The sequence below is a fragment of the Micromys minutus genome, assembly GCF_963924665.1.
Source record: "Micromys minutus genome assembly, chromosome: 22".
NCBI classification, from domain to species: Eukaryota; Metazoa; Chordata; class Mammalia; order Rodentia; family Muridae; genus Micromys; species Micromys minutus.
This window is the reverse complement of record NC_137957.1, coordinates 46800197-46816425: the sequence shown is the minus strand read 5'-3', so window position 1 is coordinate 46816425 and position 16229 is coordinate 46800197. Positions and strand designations below refer to the sequence as shown.

The 16229-nt window shown below is 39.5% G+C and overlaps 1 protein-coding gene across 1 annotated transcript in view; it reads left to right on the top strand.

Moving 5' to 3' along the window:
* Positions 1-327: 327 nt before the first annotated feature.
* The window catches only part of CRY1 (cryptochrome circadian regulator 1), a 59812-nt gene continuing 43910 nt past the window's right edge, over positions 328-16229 (top strand). The window contains exon 1 of the mRNA XM_080935660.1: positions 328-494. Coding sequence (XP_080791786.1) covers positions 337-494 — 158 coding nt within the window. The 5' untranslated portion in view covers positions 328-336. The remainder of the gene's footprint in view (positions 495-16229) is intronic.

Here is a 16229-nt window from a genome sequence, read left to right as displayed (position 1 = left end):
CCGTCGTGGCGGCTCGAGCCCCGCGCGCTCGCTTGCGCTCCGGGGGTCTCAGGCCCTGGAAGGTATGCGTGTCCTCCGGACGCTGGGCGCGGGCTCCTGAAGGACGTCGCGCGTGGATCCCGGCGCCTCGGCAGCCTCCATTCATCTGCCAGCTGCGCGCTCGCCGCCTCCGCGCCCCGCCTCGGCGTCGCCTCCTCCCGTCCCCTCTCTGCCGCCCTCTCCCCACTCCTAGCGTGAGGAGGTTCTCCTGGAAGCGCAGGTGTCGGTTATGAGCCCGGCTTCCCTCGCTTGAAGCTCTCGGTAGAGGAAGTCGGGGTGACCCGCCGCGCCCCTAGCATGGGGGTGAACGCCGTGCATTGGTTCCGAAAGGGACTCCGGCTCCACGACAACCCCGCCCTGAAGGAGTGCATCCAGGGCGCCGACACCATCCGCTGCGTCTACATCCTCGACCCCTGGTTCGCCGGCTCTTCCAACGTGGGCATCAACAGGTGGCGGTGAGTTCGAAGCGCTTGGGAAATCGATCGATGTCTACACGAATCGGGTGTCGATGAGTTAGTGTCAGATCTGAGATTTGATTTTAGTCCAGGGACCGAATTACCTACACCGTTGAAGAATTGTAGATGTGGTCAATATTAAATAGTACAGACTCGGTAATGGAGGGTACCGACGGCCCTGAGACTCCGGTAAGCTAAGTGCCTGGGTTGATGGGAACTCCTTCCCTGATTTATGAGAAATGACTAGGAGGAGAATGAAACACTCCCAGATCTTAATGGCCTTGATATCTTTGGCCTCCGAAAGGGTTGTAATCTTTACTGTTGACGTCTGTGTCTAGGTAACTCAGTGTGAAGAAAAACCATTCATTTATCGTTACGGGCTCCAGATCCCGCTTTCTTCCCCCTTGAGGTTAGAGGAGGAAAAGCAAGGGAAAGAATTACCTGATTTCTCTTTGCTCAACTCTCTCTCAACTCCTCCTTGTGGTTGACAAGATAAAGCACAGTTTTTCTTTCGAGGCAAAGTATAATCCTTCTAGGGAATCGCCGCTGGAAGAAATCCTCTGGACATTTCTGAGCAGTACCCGGAAAAACAGGATAGATGATTGTGCGAATGAAATGAAAGCATTAGTTCAGCAGACATATTGATAGCTTATGTCCCAGCCGTATGATATGAAGGATAGAGTTGTGAAAGAGAAGTCTGCCTTCTTCAGGCATATGTCCAAGAAAGGAAAATATGAATGTAGTCTTTTAGGAGACGAGAGGCGCTGCAAAGAAAAGACGAGGTAAACAGGAACAGGGATGGGGGCACGATTTAAAATAATGTTAGCTGGGGATATGGCTCACCGAAAGAGTTACCGCAGCTAGGATGTGTGAGAGAGGGTCAATACTGGGAACCATTGGAAAATGTTGGTTGATAGGAAAATAACGGAAAAGGTGATTGCAGATTTGAAAACGTGATGGGATGGGGCTGTCTAAGGGAAGAACATTCCTGAGGTGACAATGTGCTCCAGCAGAGATGACTTGAGCACACCCACTCAGGGAGAGTACTAGGTGATGAAGTCAGAGTTGTAACGGGGCCAGATTCTAGGGCTGTAGAATAGCTGTATACGCAGTTGCTAAGGTCTGAGTTTACTCAGGGAAAGTGGAACGATTACAGGATTATTAGTAGAGAACTGACAGGATCTGACGTTAGAAAACAGCGTCTTTGGTTGGGATTCTGAGAACATGATGAATCAGGCATTGAAGCGGGACGAGAAGTGGGGGAACTTAGGTTTTCCAGGAGCAAGCTTAGAGAATCGCTTGCATGGATGTGATGGCAAGTTGGTTACGGAGTTGAGCAGAACAAAGAGCTATATTACCATAGTCAAAAGGTGAAAACAACCCACATGTCCATCAACTGTTTAATGGACTTCATGGAATGGTATATCCATGCAACAGTTCCGTGGCCATGAAGGAATGAAACGTGTCGGTGAACCACATGCTAGGTGAAAGCAGCTAGTCATGAAACTTCATACTTATGATTGTGTGTGTGTGAGCTATCCACAGTGAGCAAATACACAGGGACACAGAGCAGGTGAGTGTCAACTTAGTCCTGGGGAAATTGGGGAGGGTCAAGAGGGCACAGAGGTAATTAAAACTCCCTGGAAAGTTTTTTGTCAGAACACCTCCATGAATAGCTATTAAATTGTGAGCTTCAAGAAATCTACTTCTCTCTTCAAGACTCAGTCGAAATGGCACTTTTTACAGTGGTACCTTCATTATCTGGTCTAGGATGATGGAGACTTCTGAACTCTTACACCATTTGCTTGTCATTGATTCTTATCCTTCTGAGGATGTACAGCTCTTGTAAATGCAGTAACAACAGTAGATTGAGTCTTTTACAAATAGATGGATTTCTCTCAGTACTAGAGGCTGATAACATCACATTGGAGATTAGGTTTTATCCTAAGAATTTTGGGAATGGAATACAACATTCAGACCACAGCAGGTGTAATATGTATTCACTACTCTCTTCCGTTCAGCAGATTGTACCTTCCTGAAGAGAAGCTACAATTTTCATTAAACCAAAAATTGATTCTCTGTTCTTCCTATTTATGGAAAGTTCATTCCTAGGAGTTTGCAGCAGTGACTACACCCAAGTCTCTGCCATTGAGGAATTTCCATTTTTGTAGAAGACAGTGGTTGTGTGTGTGTGTGTCTGTGTGTCTGTGTGTCTGTGTGTGTATGATGTAATTGAGAGAAAAAAACAAATTGTGAAAACATACCTAAAAGAAATGAGGAAACAAACTGAAGGGTATGGGGAGGGTGTCTGCATTCTTATAGAATGGTAACTACACAGTTGTCACCTGATAAATAGTTTAATTTTCCTTATAGATCTATACTTTAAGAATAAGGCACTTATTTATTTAAAACTTAGATACTAATGTATACCTGAAAGTTTTAACTGAGAAACCTCGTTAGCTAGGTGTGGTGGTATGTACCTATAATTCCAACACTTGGGGGATAGAGGATAAGAGAATCAGAAGTTCAAGGTCACCCTCAGCTATACAGTGATTTTGAAGTCAGCCTGGACCATATTAAAGACTATCTCAGAAAACATTTAAAAAATTTCAATGAATACATTACTTTTATCATTTAAACTTTAACTACACAATTGAAGCTATCACATATAAGACCTTTTAATCTAATGTATTAAGTAGTTAGTACTAATCTACTAAAGTACTAAAAACTAAATTTACAAATGTGCCTATATAATTATCCATTTTTCATTCTAGCATATGATTTTAGTAAGAAACATGTAGTTCATCTTTGATACACTTTTCTAGTTTGATTATTTAACTTTATATATTTTTTTTTCAAATTTCTCAAATCTCCAACTTCTGTTCTTATGTGTATTACTGAAAAACAACGCATTCAATTTTTAATTACCATAGCTATTAAATCTGTTCTCATTTTCCTAACAGGCATTTGGCTTTTTCTCTTTTTTGGGTCTAAGGTTTGTCAGCTGTTTTTGTGTTTTGCTGGTCATTATTCAATGTGATGATACACATCTGTGATCCCAGGACTCGGGAAGCTAAGGCAAGAAGATTGTTGAAAGTTAGAGGGCAACCTGACTCCATTGCAAGATGCTGTAGAAAGGAAGGAAAGGAGGGAGGGAGAGACAACCTCCTATAAAAATAATAAATAATAGTAATAGTAAAAAGAGTACCTTTACAAAAAGCATGAGGTCCAGAGTCCACATAGTTTCATCATTAGGTTTGTTGAGTGACTTTTTCCAGAGAGATGTAAAGCAACATCTACTGACTTCTCAGAAAGGTCAGTGACAGAACAAGGAAAGGATTCCATCCAAATCCAGCCTGTTGGACCGATGGGTATATTTACAGGAGTGTGGTCAAATCAGACATCTGTGTCAGCAGGAAGTCCCACCCCAATCATTCATTTGCTTTCTATCCTTAGAAAGAGGATTGCCCTGGTGAGGGTCTCATGAGCCTTGTGACTCCTACTCTTTTTCCAGGAGGAATGATAATAGTCAGATTTTGTGAGGTCTTGTGAGGGCCTCAGTCTATTTTGCTTTAAAACAGGGGTAGCTAGGCCTAACCCAGAGGAAACAACAATACTTAAAGAGCAGATGAGTCAATGCTATACAGATGGTTTCTAAGGACAGTAAGAATAAAAGGAAACCACATAAAGCTTTGTTAAAAGAATACAGCAACACTTTTGAAATATACCTTAGACTCATCTCAAGAATGTTGGAAACACACTTATGTAAGTCATTGATAATTAAGTAGATCAAAGAAAAAATCATTCCAGAGATGTTGAAAACACTTAATAAAATCCAGCATTCCTTCTTCATAAAAACTAGTTCTAAGTCAGAAACAAAAGACACTTGGTAACATGAAAAAGCTACTCAGATCTCTTGCTTGATGGGTAGGTAACATTAGAAGCTGTTAGTCTGAAGCAGGATAAAAGCTCTGGCCATCATATGCCAGAGGCACTATGCAGTATAAAGAGCATAGAGATGAAGGAGGAAGGAGAGTTTACTGCTATTTTTAGATGAGGTGACTATTTATAATAAAGGTCATATGGTAACAGTTGAGGGGTGTGGTTAGATACAGTATTTCTTAATCTAGGTTACAGAAAATTGGAATGATATGTAGTTCAACAGTATCTGTTTTATAAGGTTTCCTTTTCTTTGTTCTCCTTTATATTCAGGTATTGTGTCTGAAGAGGGGGTGGAAAGGCTGTCAGAGGCAGAGGTAATGGGTATCTGCAGCAAAGTGGTATTTGATGGACAAAGCAGTGCCTTACCCCATAGATCAGTCAGATAATGTGTTGTATTCTTTGCCCAGACTCTGTTCTCTAATATCGTATGGTGACAGAAGTGTCACCCTAAATATACCTTAGGGACTCAGCAGGGTGCACCTTAGTCTTTCCAGCAAGAAGGGCTTCAAGGTCTTCCAAAGCCCTGCCATCTACTTCTGCCTATTCTCCTTTCTTTCCTCTATTTGTCCAATGCTTCTGGAATTTCTATTAATCTCAGCTCTGCTCTCTTGCTGTTAGAGTCTTGACATCTTCTCATGGTCACAGAAGTGTCTAGGGGAAGCTTATTTCTTGCAAATGTGATATGTAAACTCAAAAGTAAAACTTTTAAACAAAAACAAAATACTGTTGAAGTGGAGAACCTCTTTCTGATGTATATCCTTGTAAACAAAAATAAAAGATTGGTAAATTCAAGGATGGAATCATACAAGTTGTACATGCCAGTATCAACATGCCAAAGAAACCCTAGTGACTGCCTAGTGGTGACAGGATGTGTAATGAAGTGTGACGTCCTTAGCACACAGAGGCCTCTGTACATCAGGGAATTCTGAGCAGGCCATCTCACTAGAGTATAGTGTAGGCCACATTGTCGGCTGCTTTGGTTTTAATACATTCTATAATGTTCATATGTTGGATGGACACGTAATCCTCAGTGTGGCAGTGTTGAGAGGTGGCCCTTTAAGAGGTGGTTAGATCAGGAGGGCTGGGATAGTAAAGGTGGGTTTCCTCTCTAGTATCCCATGTGCATGTCTTACACTCCCACCTTCTCCCGTGGGATGAAAGGAGGCACTTGACAGATTCTGGTTTCTGGATCTTGGACTTTCTAGACTGTGAGCAAAATTTCTATAAATTATGTATTTCCCAGTCTTAGGTAACTCTTTTATAATTGCACAAAATGTCCAAAGCTAGTAATGTTTTCTTAAAAGACTTACACAGTGAATATTTTAGGCATTGGAAACTATGAGTGTTTTATGTTTTTATCTATTCAAGAATATTTTCATGTTCATATTTTATACAACCCTTTACAGATATAAAAATGGCTTTCAGGCCATACAAAAGCAGATAGTGGATTATATGTATTCATCCTCCTGTGGCTTATTTCTAATTTGAGTACTTTGGGCTTTGAATAGTATTTGTCTTTAAATTATCTGATATTTCTTTGCTTTGCTTTTTTCCTTAAATGCTGATTCCTCTTCTTGATCTTTCTTTTTGGGGGAAAGAGTGGTATCAGTATGGCTGAACTACATCCCCAGCCCTCATTTTAATTTTCTGAAATAGGAGCTCACAGAGTTGCTGAGGTTTGCCTTGAACTTTGAATCCTACTGCCTCAGCCTTCCAAGTAGTTACAGTTTCAGATTGTGCTACCAGGTTCAGCTCAAATGACTCCTCTATAGCATAAATGAATAACCTGCTTTGAGTTTCTAACCTTTGATAGCAAAATATGATCCCTTCACATTTATTGTTATTGCTGACGTTAGAACTACATTTACCTTGTTTCCTCCATGTTTTTCTTTATCTATTTTTATGTGAATTTTATTCTTTATTGGCCTTTTTGGTAGACTGATAATTTTATAGTTTTTTTACTTTTTTTTTACTATGGGTTACTTTAAATTTCAAACAGTATATTTGGACCTAATTTTCTCTTCCTAACAATAAGAATTAAGCAGTGTCAATGATATGAACCTAGTATCATCACATTTTCTTTTCCATTTGCTGTCTCTAAATTTTAGTTCAATATTTTATTTTTAGAGTATTTTTTAGCAGTTACTTTCAATTTTATGACCACATTAGTCATAATTGTTTGGAGTTGACTGAATTTTTAACCATTTGATGACCACTTTTTGATATTTTTGAGTCCCAGAAGTTTCCTTAAATTGTTTGTTTTCCTTTACTCTGTATTTCTTTTTATTTGCACTCTGGGGCAGGTTATTCGTTTGTTTGTTTTGAGGTAGGGTTTCACTATATAGCCAAAGTGATATCGTAGCGCAACCCCCCAGCCCTAAACATCTGAGTCCTGGATTACAGATATATACTACCCACCACTTGGCTATTCCTTGGATTTTTAAATAGTCTTAAGATTTAGTTGACATCAGGGCCTTTGAGATAATGACCTTTTTAAAAATGAAAATACTCTTTATAACAGAAATAAAGCAACTCAAAATAGTACAAATAGGCTTTTAAAAAATCTGTCAACTAGAAAGTACATCTTAAATACTGTGCAAATACTTCAGATACCTCTTTTGTATATTTAAAGTAGAAGTTTGAATAGGAAATAAAGTTTGAATAGGGAAATACTAATGGGTTCATATTATATATACCATTTAAAAAACAAAAGGATTTAATACCAAGCATGGTCACACATACTGTAATTCCAGCTCCTGGGAGTTGGAGACAAGAAGATGGGGAGTTCAAGGTCATCCCTCACTATATAGGGAATTTGAGTCCAGCCTGAACCACATGAGACTTTCAAAAAGCAGGAGTTGCAGAAATGGCTCAGGAGTTAAAGTACTTGTTGCACAATCAGAGAGATCTGAGTTTAGATCTCCAGCTTTCCCACCACTCGTGCATGGAGACAGCCAGATACTGAGAGATAAGCTCAGGTTCAGTGAGAGAACCTATGTTAAAAAACAATGAAGTGCTAGATGTGGTGGCATAGGCCTTTAATCTCTGCTCTAAGAGGCAAAGGCAGGAGGAGCTCTGTGAGTTCATTGAGGCCATTAGGGATACATAATAGACCTCGCTATTAAATAAATAAGGAGGCGCTCTAAAAGACACATGACCATGTACACACACACGAGAGAGAGAGAGAGAGAGAGAGAGAGAGAGAGAGAGAGAGAGAGAAAGCGAGAGAACGATAATTTAATTGAACATGAGGACATAAGATACAGGAATTGCTAAAGGGGATAAATGGATACAAGTATCAGAAAAATTGTTTTATTGAACTATAAAATTATAAAATTAGTTAGTGTTGGTATGGTCGGTGTACTGGCTGGTTTTGTGTCAACTTGATGAGAGCTGGAGTTATCACAAAGAAAGGAGCCTCCCTTGAGGAAATGTCTCCATGAGATCCAGCTGTAAGGCATTTTCTCAACTAGTGATCAAAGGGGGGAGGAACCAGACCATTGTGGGTGGTGCCATCCCTGGGCTGGTAGACCTGGGTTCTATAAGAAAGCAGGCTGAGCAAGCCAGGGGAAGCAATCCAGTAAGTAACATCCCTCCATGGTCTCTGCATCAGCTCCTACTTCCTGACCTGCTTGGGTTCCAGTCCTGACTTCCTTTGGTGATGAACAGCGATATGGAAGTGTAAGCTGAATAAACCCTTTCCTCCCCAACTTGCTTCTTGGTCATGATGTTTTGCAGGAATAGAAACCCTGACTAAGACAGTCAGTAACATCATCACTTCAGTTAGTTGCAGGGCAAGGTTCGTAGTAGAGCTCTTGCCCTAGGTTTAATGCTCATTACCACCTCTAGAAGACAGACAGACAGATACATACATACCCAAATGGATACATACCAGGAGTTATACTGTTGAAAATAATAGCTGGGCAGTGGTGGTACACACCTTTAATACCAGCACTCCAGAGGCAGACGCAGAGGCAGACTGATATTTCAGTTCAAGATCAGCTTGACAGCCTGGTGGTCTACAGAGCAAGTTCCAGAATAGCCTAACCTACACAGAGAAACCCTGTCTCCAAACACCAAAAAAGAAAAGAATACTTGTTCCCTTGTCTACAGGGATACTTTCCAAGATGTTCCCAGGTACCTGCAAACACCATCAAATATATAACCATATCTTTGTTTATCAAGCACTACAGATAAGTATAATGCTTAATAAGTTATTAGCAATAACTAATAAAATAATTTTAATAATAGAGTTGAATAAAAGTTATTTAAATCTCTGAGTTTCTGGTATTTCTATTTAATGCTGGAGGCCTCACTTGACTGTAGGTAATTGAGAATATAGTGAAAGAAGCAGCTGATAAGGAAGAAGCTAGCACACTCACTTTATGGCTATTGAAGACGGTTCCACATGGATGCGGGTAAAACCATCTAGAAACAAAGTAGGCCAACAGGAGAGGGGAGGGTGAAAGAAACATAGATTGGTTTCTATAAATAGGTATTAAGAATGAGCCTGAGATATCTCTAATTAAGACAGATTTATTTAGCAAGGGAGTCACTGACTATGCCACTTAACTCTCTGATGTTACTTCATGGAGAGGAGAGACCACATCCCGTAGACCTAGTTTTTGAGAGACTGAGACAGGGGTCTTAAGAGTTTGAGGCTATCCCGGGTAAAGAAAAACCTTATCTCAAAAAAATTAATAATTATAATGGAAGCTCATGTATTCTTGGTTTTCCTCTTAGGATTATAAAATGACAGGTTCACAAAGAGCTTTAAATATTACATTTGTCATTTTAAAAAAATCATCTTTCACCTCAAAGGGAAGAAAAGAGTTTATTCTGCAGAAAAATATGAGTAACCTGGCCTGGGAATAGATTTAAGTTGCCCCAAATACCATGTGGAAGTTAATTACATGAGTTTTCTTAGTTACAGATAAATAAAGTCATTAATGGAGGGATTTAAGAAGCACTGGTGTGGACTACAGTAGACAGGTTACAGCAAAGCAAGGAAACTCCTTAGAAGTTTCAGAGCTTAGCAGGTACTGTCCTTGGCGTTTGGACTGGTAGATGTTGGGTCTTTTGAGAAGACATTTTAAAGGCTTCAGTAGAAATCGTGATCTTTTATCAGAGACAGGACAGGCAATGAATGACTTTCAGGAGGACCAAAAATACCCTAAGATAATTTGTTTCTGGCCTATAACATATTTATTCTCCACAATCACACAGTTTAGTCATTTAGCCTTGTAGAAACACAGATCAAGCTATTTTCCCCCTCTGGGAACTTCAACTTACACATCTTTATTATCATGAATAAACCAAAGTGATGTGCCTTACTGAGTCTTGTCTCTTTTTTAACTTGGGGTAGGGGTAGAGAGGCATCATTAGTGCAAACTCCATAACATATTACCTTTTGCATCTCTCTAACATCATTTTGTTCATACTTACTACTTTAGGCCAAAGGTCAGTGGGCATGGTGATACACACCTGTAATTCCAGCTCTCAGGCTGAGGCAGGAAGTTACAAGCAATTTGCAGGTTATTCTGGGCAACATGTCAAGACCTCTTCTCAAAACACAAAGCAAACCAGTCTCCTAATTAATAATCTAAGCATGATGAGGATTGTTTTTAGCAAGAAATGGGCTAGGGGTAGCTCTTAAAAGTAGACATAACATCCACCACAGAATATATACATCAGTGGAAACAACAACAGAGAATGTCCATTACACATGAATGCAGCTTTAAAAACATGTCATAGAGATAAAGTAGCTTTTATGACAGATTGTCTTCCTTACCCAGATGTGAGACTCTGGTTTTGATAATCAACACTACAATAATTATAATATAATATAATATAATATAATATAATATAATATAATATAATATAATATAATATAATATAATATAATTGTTATTTATGGGGCTGGAGAGCTGGCTCAGTGCTTATGAGTACTGTTGCTTTTGCAGAAAATCCAGTGTGTTTCCCAGCACCCATATGTCAGATCACAACCTTCTGTAACTCTAGTCACACAGGGATCTGACCTCCAAGGGCACTGCTCACATGTGCTACACATAAGTGCAGGGGAACCAGTCATACACATAAAAATAATAGTTAAAAAAACCAGAACTTTTTATAAAGTCCTATTCTTTTATAGTGGTCATTATTACATGATCTTAGGGGCTTATTAGAAACTGCTCCTTGCTCCCCCTAGCTGCTCCCTTTTGTTTCTAACCCCTCTCTAGTTCCCTCTGCAAAGAGAAGCCCCTACCTTAGTACTCATTTAACTAATGGGAGATCAAAGCAGTGTGATGTGCATGTCTGGGTCTGCCTGAATATGTCATCATTTTACAGGCCTTCCATTCTAAAACTGCCCAAGCTCCCTCCACTCAGCACTAAGCATCCAGGTTAGAACAACCTTGCCCTGTATCCCATGGTATACACATATATACCATACACACATTGTAAATATGTTTGTGTATGTATATATACACATAATGTGAATGTAAAAGTATAAATAATGTACAGGACAGTTATTGGTTCATTTTTTTGTAGAGTAAGATGATGGATTGGGAGCTGCATTCTTTTGAGAAGGATGTATACTACCCACAACTGAAGGAACTAGGCTGCCAAGCACATACAAGAAGGGTAGGTGTACATGACCTGAAACCAAATGGAGATCCCAGGGTACTGAACTGTCTTACATTTGCCAGACTCAGAATATATATATATATATATATATATATATATATATATATATATAGTTTGATGGGTTTCAATAAGCCATCACGTTCAGGTAACATTATGTCCTAATTACAATAGAACATATCTTTACAGAAAATTTACTCTTCTAATCTTTTGAAAAATACATCTCCAGTTTCTACCTACATCTGTCAAATAATTATGGTGGTGCTTGGTGTTTATTTCATAAACTGCTTTTCCCCCATCCCAGTATGACTGTGACAAACCCTGATTTAAAAACTGACCTAGGGGCTGGGAATGGGCCAGAGAGTGAAAAGAGCTTGTCAAGCACGAACCCCTGAGTTTAGATCTGTAGCACTCACAGTAGTAGCCAGACATATGTCGGGTCTATACTGCCACTGCTGTGGGGTGAAGGAATGAGGCAAGGCAGGTAAGTCTCTGGATCTCCTGATGGCCAGTCTGCCATTCCTTTAGCTCGAGGTTAAAAAGGAGATCTTGTCTCAAGAGCTAAGGTGGAAGGCAACAGACTAAGACACCTCATGTTGATCTTTAACTTTTACATACGCATACCACATATACACAGTAAGTAAATAGCATTATTAGCAAGTTGTGTGTTTATGGTTTATTCTTAAAATTCCTAACATGAAAGTTGTTGATTTGACTTGTTTATGGATGTGTTCTCTCGCCGTCAAGCTTTGGGCCTATGAGAAAACACAGTGATAGAAAGAAATCTTTACTTCCCTGCTCTTGATCACAGCTTTCTCACTGTTCTCACTCATGATTGGTGGACTGACCTTTTTGTTTTTAAACTGTTGTGTTATTTTGCTTCCTGATTTGCCAGTTTACCAGTCTTAGTCTGTATTGCGTTATTACTAGACACTATCCTTTATAAAGATGGGTTTATTTGTATTGCTGTTCCTCTAAATGACATGGTGCTGTTCTCACAAGTCACCTATTTTCCCTGTGCAGTGTCGTGACCTGAGTGAAAAACAGACAGGACATAACTGTAGAAGAGACCAAGTGCAGTAGGGGCTGAGCCTTGCGATGCCCTGCTCTCATGGAAACCAACTAGACTTTAGTTAGGAGAGCTAAATCAACACCATCTATGACTTACTCAGTTCCTTCTGACAGGGCCTTCTTCCTCCTCCTCCTCCTCTTCCTCCCCTCCTCCCTTTTTTTTTTTTTTTTTTTTTTTTTTTTTGGGTTGTTCAAGAAAAAGTTTCTCTGTATAGCGCTGGCCATCCTAGAACTCCTCTGTAGATGAGGCTGGCCTCAAACTCACAGAGGCCTGTCTGCTTCTGCCGCTGCCATCAGGGTAGGGCCTTCCTCTTAAAGGTCTACCACCACTTTATACCAGTGGGTTAGATAACACACTTCCAGCATATGAAATGTGCAAGGACACACTCAGAACATACACTGATCGTACCAAATGTGTTTTCCCACACGCACAGGCCTACGGGTACTTTAGGAATCTTCCATTTGGCAGTCCTGGAGCTTTTTGTTGTGTTTTGCGATGGTCTCATTGGTTCATATTTTATCCTTGTCTACAGGAACGTCACTAAATGTTGTACAGCACTTAATTGGGTGTTGGGTGTTTTTGTAACAATCTCCTCCTGCATTGTAAGTACTTAGGTATGAATCTAGTGGTTTTATTTTATTTTTTTCTTCCAAATCTTGTCATTATCTGTAATCTCTTTACTTGTGCCTGAAACATATAATTTAGAATTTCCTTCAGTGACATGTTTTGAAGAAAAAGGCCTTTTTTCAAAATGTGTTTCATGAATTTGTCTTAATTATTGAAGGCTGTTTTAATTGACATAGTACTTTCTGTTGCTAGGCTTGTTTTCATCTTGTTAAGAACACTGTGTCCTCTCTTAAATCCCATTGTTGCTATTGAGAATGGTTGTTCCTTTACAGGGAAACTGTCATCTACACCCCATAGCCACACTGAAATTTCTCATACAGTCTTTGAAAAAGTGTAGAACCATACAGAGGTACAGAAGGTGTATTTCTGCAGAGAGTGTAAACTTCTTAGATGTAGGAGAAGTACTGACTCCACTCCAGGGCCTTCTTGAAGCACACAGAAGATTACATTTGGGCTGCAGATGCACTCAAGAGTTGGTCCCTTCTTTCCAGCCTGCCCCTTTATTCAGAGAGCCAAGAAAATCTCACCATAAAGTGTGGAGGGGATTTATTTCTGCCTTAACCCTTTCCTACTTTGTATGTGTGGCTTTTTAGAACTGTTGGCTTAATGCTTCAAAGTGTCTTTATTTAAACACGCACTGTCTTACTCTGGTACTAAGCCTTGACTTCTGTATTGTAAAGCCATCAGAACCAGCAGTTCAGGTTCTCTGGGGTCAGCACTCTATTAGGGCAGAAGTTGATTATATGATCTGCTTACCATTTGTTTGGCGATTGTCTTCATTAGGGTTTTATTGCTGTGAAGAGACCATGACCATGACAACTTTTATGAGGAAACTTAATTGGGGCTGGCTTACAGTTTCAGAGGTTTAGTTTATTTTTGCCAGGGTAGGACATGGTAGCAGGCAGACAGGTGCTAGAGTAGGAGCTGAGAGTTCTACATCTTGATCTTCAGGCAGCAGCAGGAGACTGCCACACTGGGCATAGCTTGAGCATAGGACACCTCAAAGCCCTCCTCCACAGTGACACACATCATCCAACAAGATCATACCTCCTAATAGTGCCCCTCCCTATGGGCCAAACATTCAAACAAACTCATGAGTTATGGGGGCCATACCCATTCAGACCACCATAGTGATTCCTTACTGTCTTAGGAATGCTTTTAGGGAGATGTTTTATTTATTTTAATTTCTGTTTTAGTGAGAAAACTGAATAACCTTGGTTATTATTTAAAATTGAACACATTTGACCTTTGTGTGAGAATAAATTACCTATATATGCAAATATATATCATCTATACTCAATATGCCCTTTTTATTTTTTTATCTTAAATTATTTCTTCTGCATTTTGAGATAATGTAATTACATTGTTTTCCCCTTCACTTTTCTCTCTATAAATCCTCATATACCTTTTTTTTCCTCTCTTTCAAAATTTATGGCCTCCCCCCCTTTTAATTAGAAAAATTTGTTTTCATATAAAATATATTGATCATGTTTTCCTTTTTCCCTAATTTCTCGCAGACCCTCCCATGGCCTCTCCTTTCCATTAATTATTATATTTATATATACACACATATATATATATATGTGTATATGCCTATATATTCATTCCTACATACATAAGTACCACCTCCTCAGTCTTGTTACTTGTATGTACATTTTTAGAAATGACTGTTGGCATTAGATAACCAACAAGTGTGCTCTCAGCATTCTTTGGTTGCCTGGGTTTAGTGTAGGGCTGGAGCCTTGCAGCCTTTTTAGCATATCTGGTGTCCTCGTTCAGCTCATGTTTAGCAAACGTGTTGGTGCAACAGTCTTACTCTGTAACTCTAGAACTTGCTACGTAGACAAGGCTAGCCTTGAACACACAGAGATCCTTTTGCCTCTGCCTCCTAGGTGCAGTGGTGGAATTAAAGATGTGCATCACCTATCCAAGGAGAGATGAGGAGAAAGGGAGGGGTAGTGGGGGAGGAGGGGAGGTTGCAGGTGAGATGTAAGGTGAATAATAAGAAAAAATGTGGACCACCCGCCTGGTCCTTTTTTATTTTTAGTAGTTTTTATTTGTGCCTTTTCTCTTTTTATCTTGACTAGTTGTTAGTAAAAGGTCTTTTGAGAACTAAGGTTACTGTTCTTTTCTATTGGGTTTGTTGTCCTTTCTTCCTACGTATTTACTGGTGTTAGGGATCGAGTCCATGTCCTTACAAGTGTCCCTTCCACCTGTGAGCCATCGCTACTGCCCAGTGCGGTATTTTATTATCCCTGACTGCTCCTCTTTTACTTCTGCCATGCTCTGATGAAAGAACTTCTCATACTTATCATGTTTTTAGCTTTTCTATGTTGGGGGGGGTCAGTGTTTAGGTAATAAATGTCCCTCTACAGTTGAAGCTGGACAATCTCCTTATGTGACAGTTTCATTGCTAAGAAGTTTCAAAGAAATATATTTTTTTCCTTTGATTAGCAATTTAGCAAACAATTTTTTGATAATATACTTAAAATATTTATAACATAAATTTTTCTAGTTAGCTTTTAAATGCTATTTTAAAGCTTAAACACAAGAAGTTATAAAATGTGCTATTTGTTATTTCAGATCTTTGATAAATGAGTGTTTGGCTTTTACTGAAATACCCTATATGTATACTATACACACACGTGTATATATATATATGTTTATATGTGTGTATGTGTGTATATATGCATATTCCAGTACTCATTATGGTTATTAAGAAACATATTCTTTGATTTTTCTCATTAGGCCAGAGTATGCATTACTTATTCTTTTCCACTGAGTTTTGGTGTGCTTATCACAATGTACTTTTTACTTTCTCATTGTTATGACCAAATCCTGACAGAAATAACGTAAAGGAGGAATTGGTTACAGAAGTGTCAGTCCATGGCAGCAAGAGGGCATGGCAGAGCAGTTCATATGTGGAAGACCAGAAGGAGGGATGGCAATGCCTGATCATTGCTAGAAGTGCACATACAGTTATACCCAGATGTGTCTAGCCATCTCCTAGGTGATTCTAAATCAAACTTGGCAGTGAAGATTAGCCTCCTTGTTCGGTTACTACCAGAGTAAAATTGCTTAAAGCCATGGATCTGCCTGAGTGTAAAGTTCTGTCAGTTATCCCCTTACACATTTGCAACTGTAACATTACAGATGCTCTGGTATCCATTCTTGTGAACTTTATACCTCTTTAACATTTTATAATTAACACCACTATAGCAAGTTCTGGTAAAGCCCCTATTAGCCTGTTTATATTTGTTCTTACTGAGGTAATTGGATCTATGTTAGTCATCTTTTAAAGATTTTTTATTTATACATTTTATGTGTGTGGATGGTGTTTTGCCTGTATGTATGTCTGTATACCATATGTGTGCTCTGCCCAAGGAGGACAGAAGAGGGTGTTGGACCTGGAGTTACAGACAGTTATACACTACCATGTGGGTGCTAGGAAT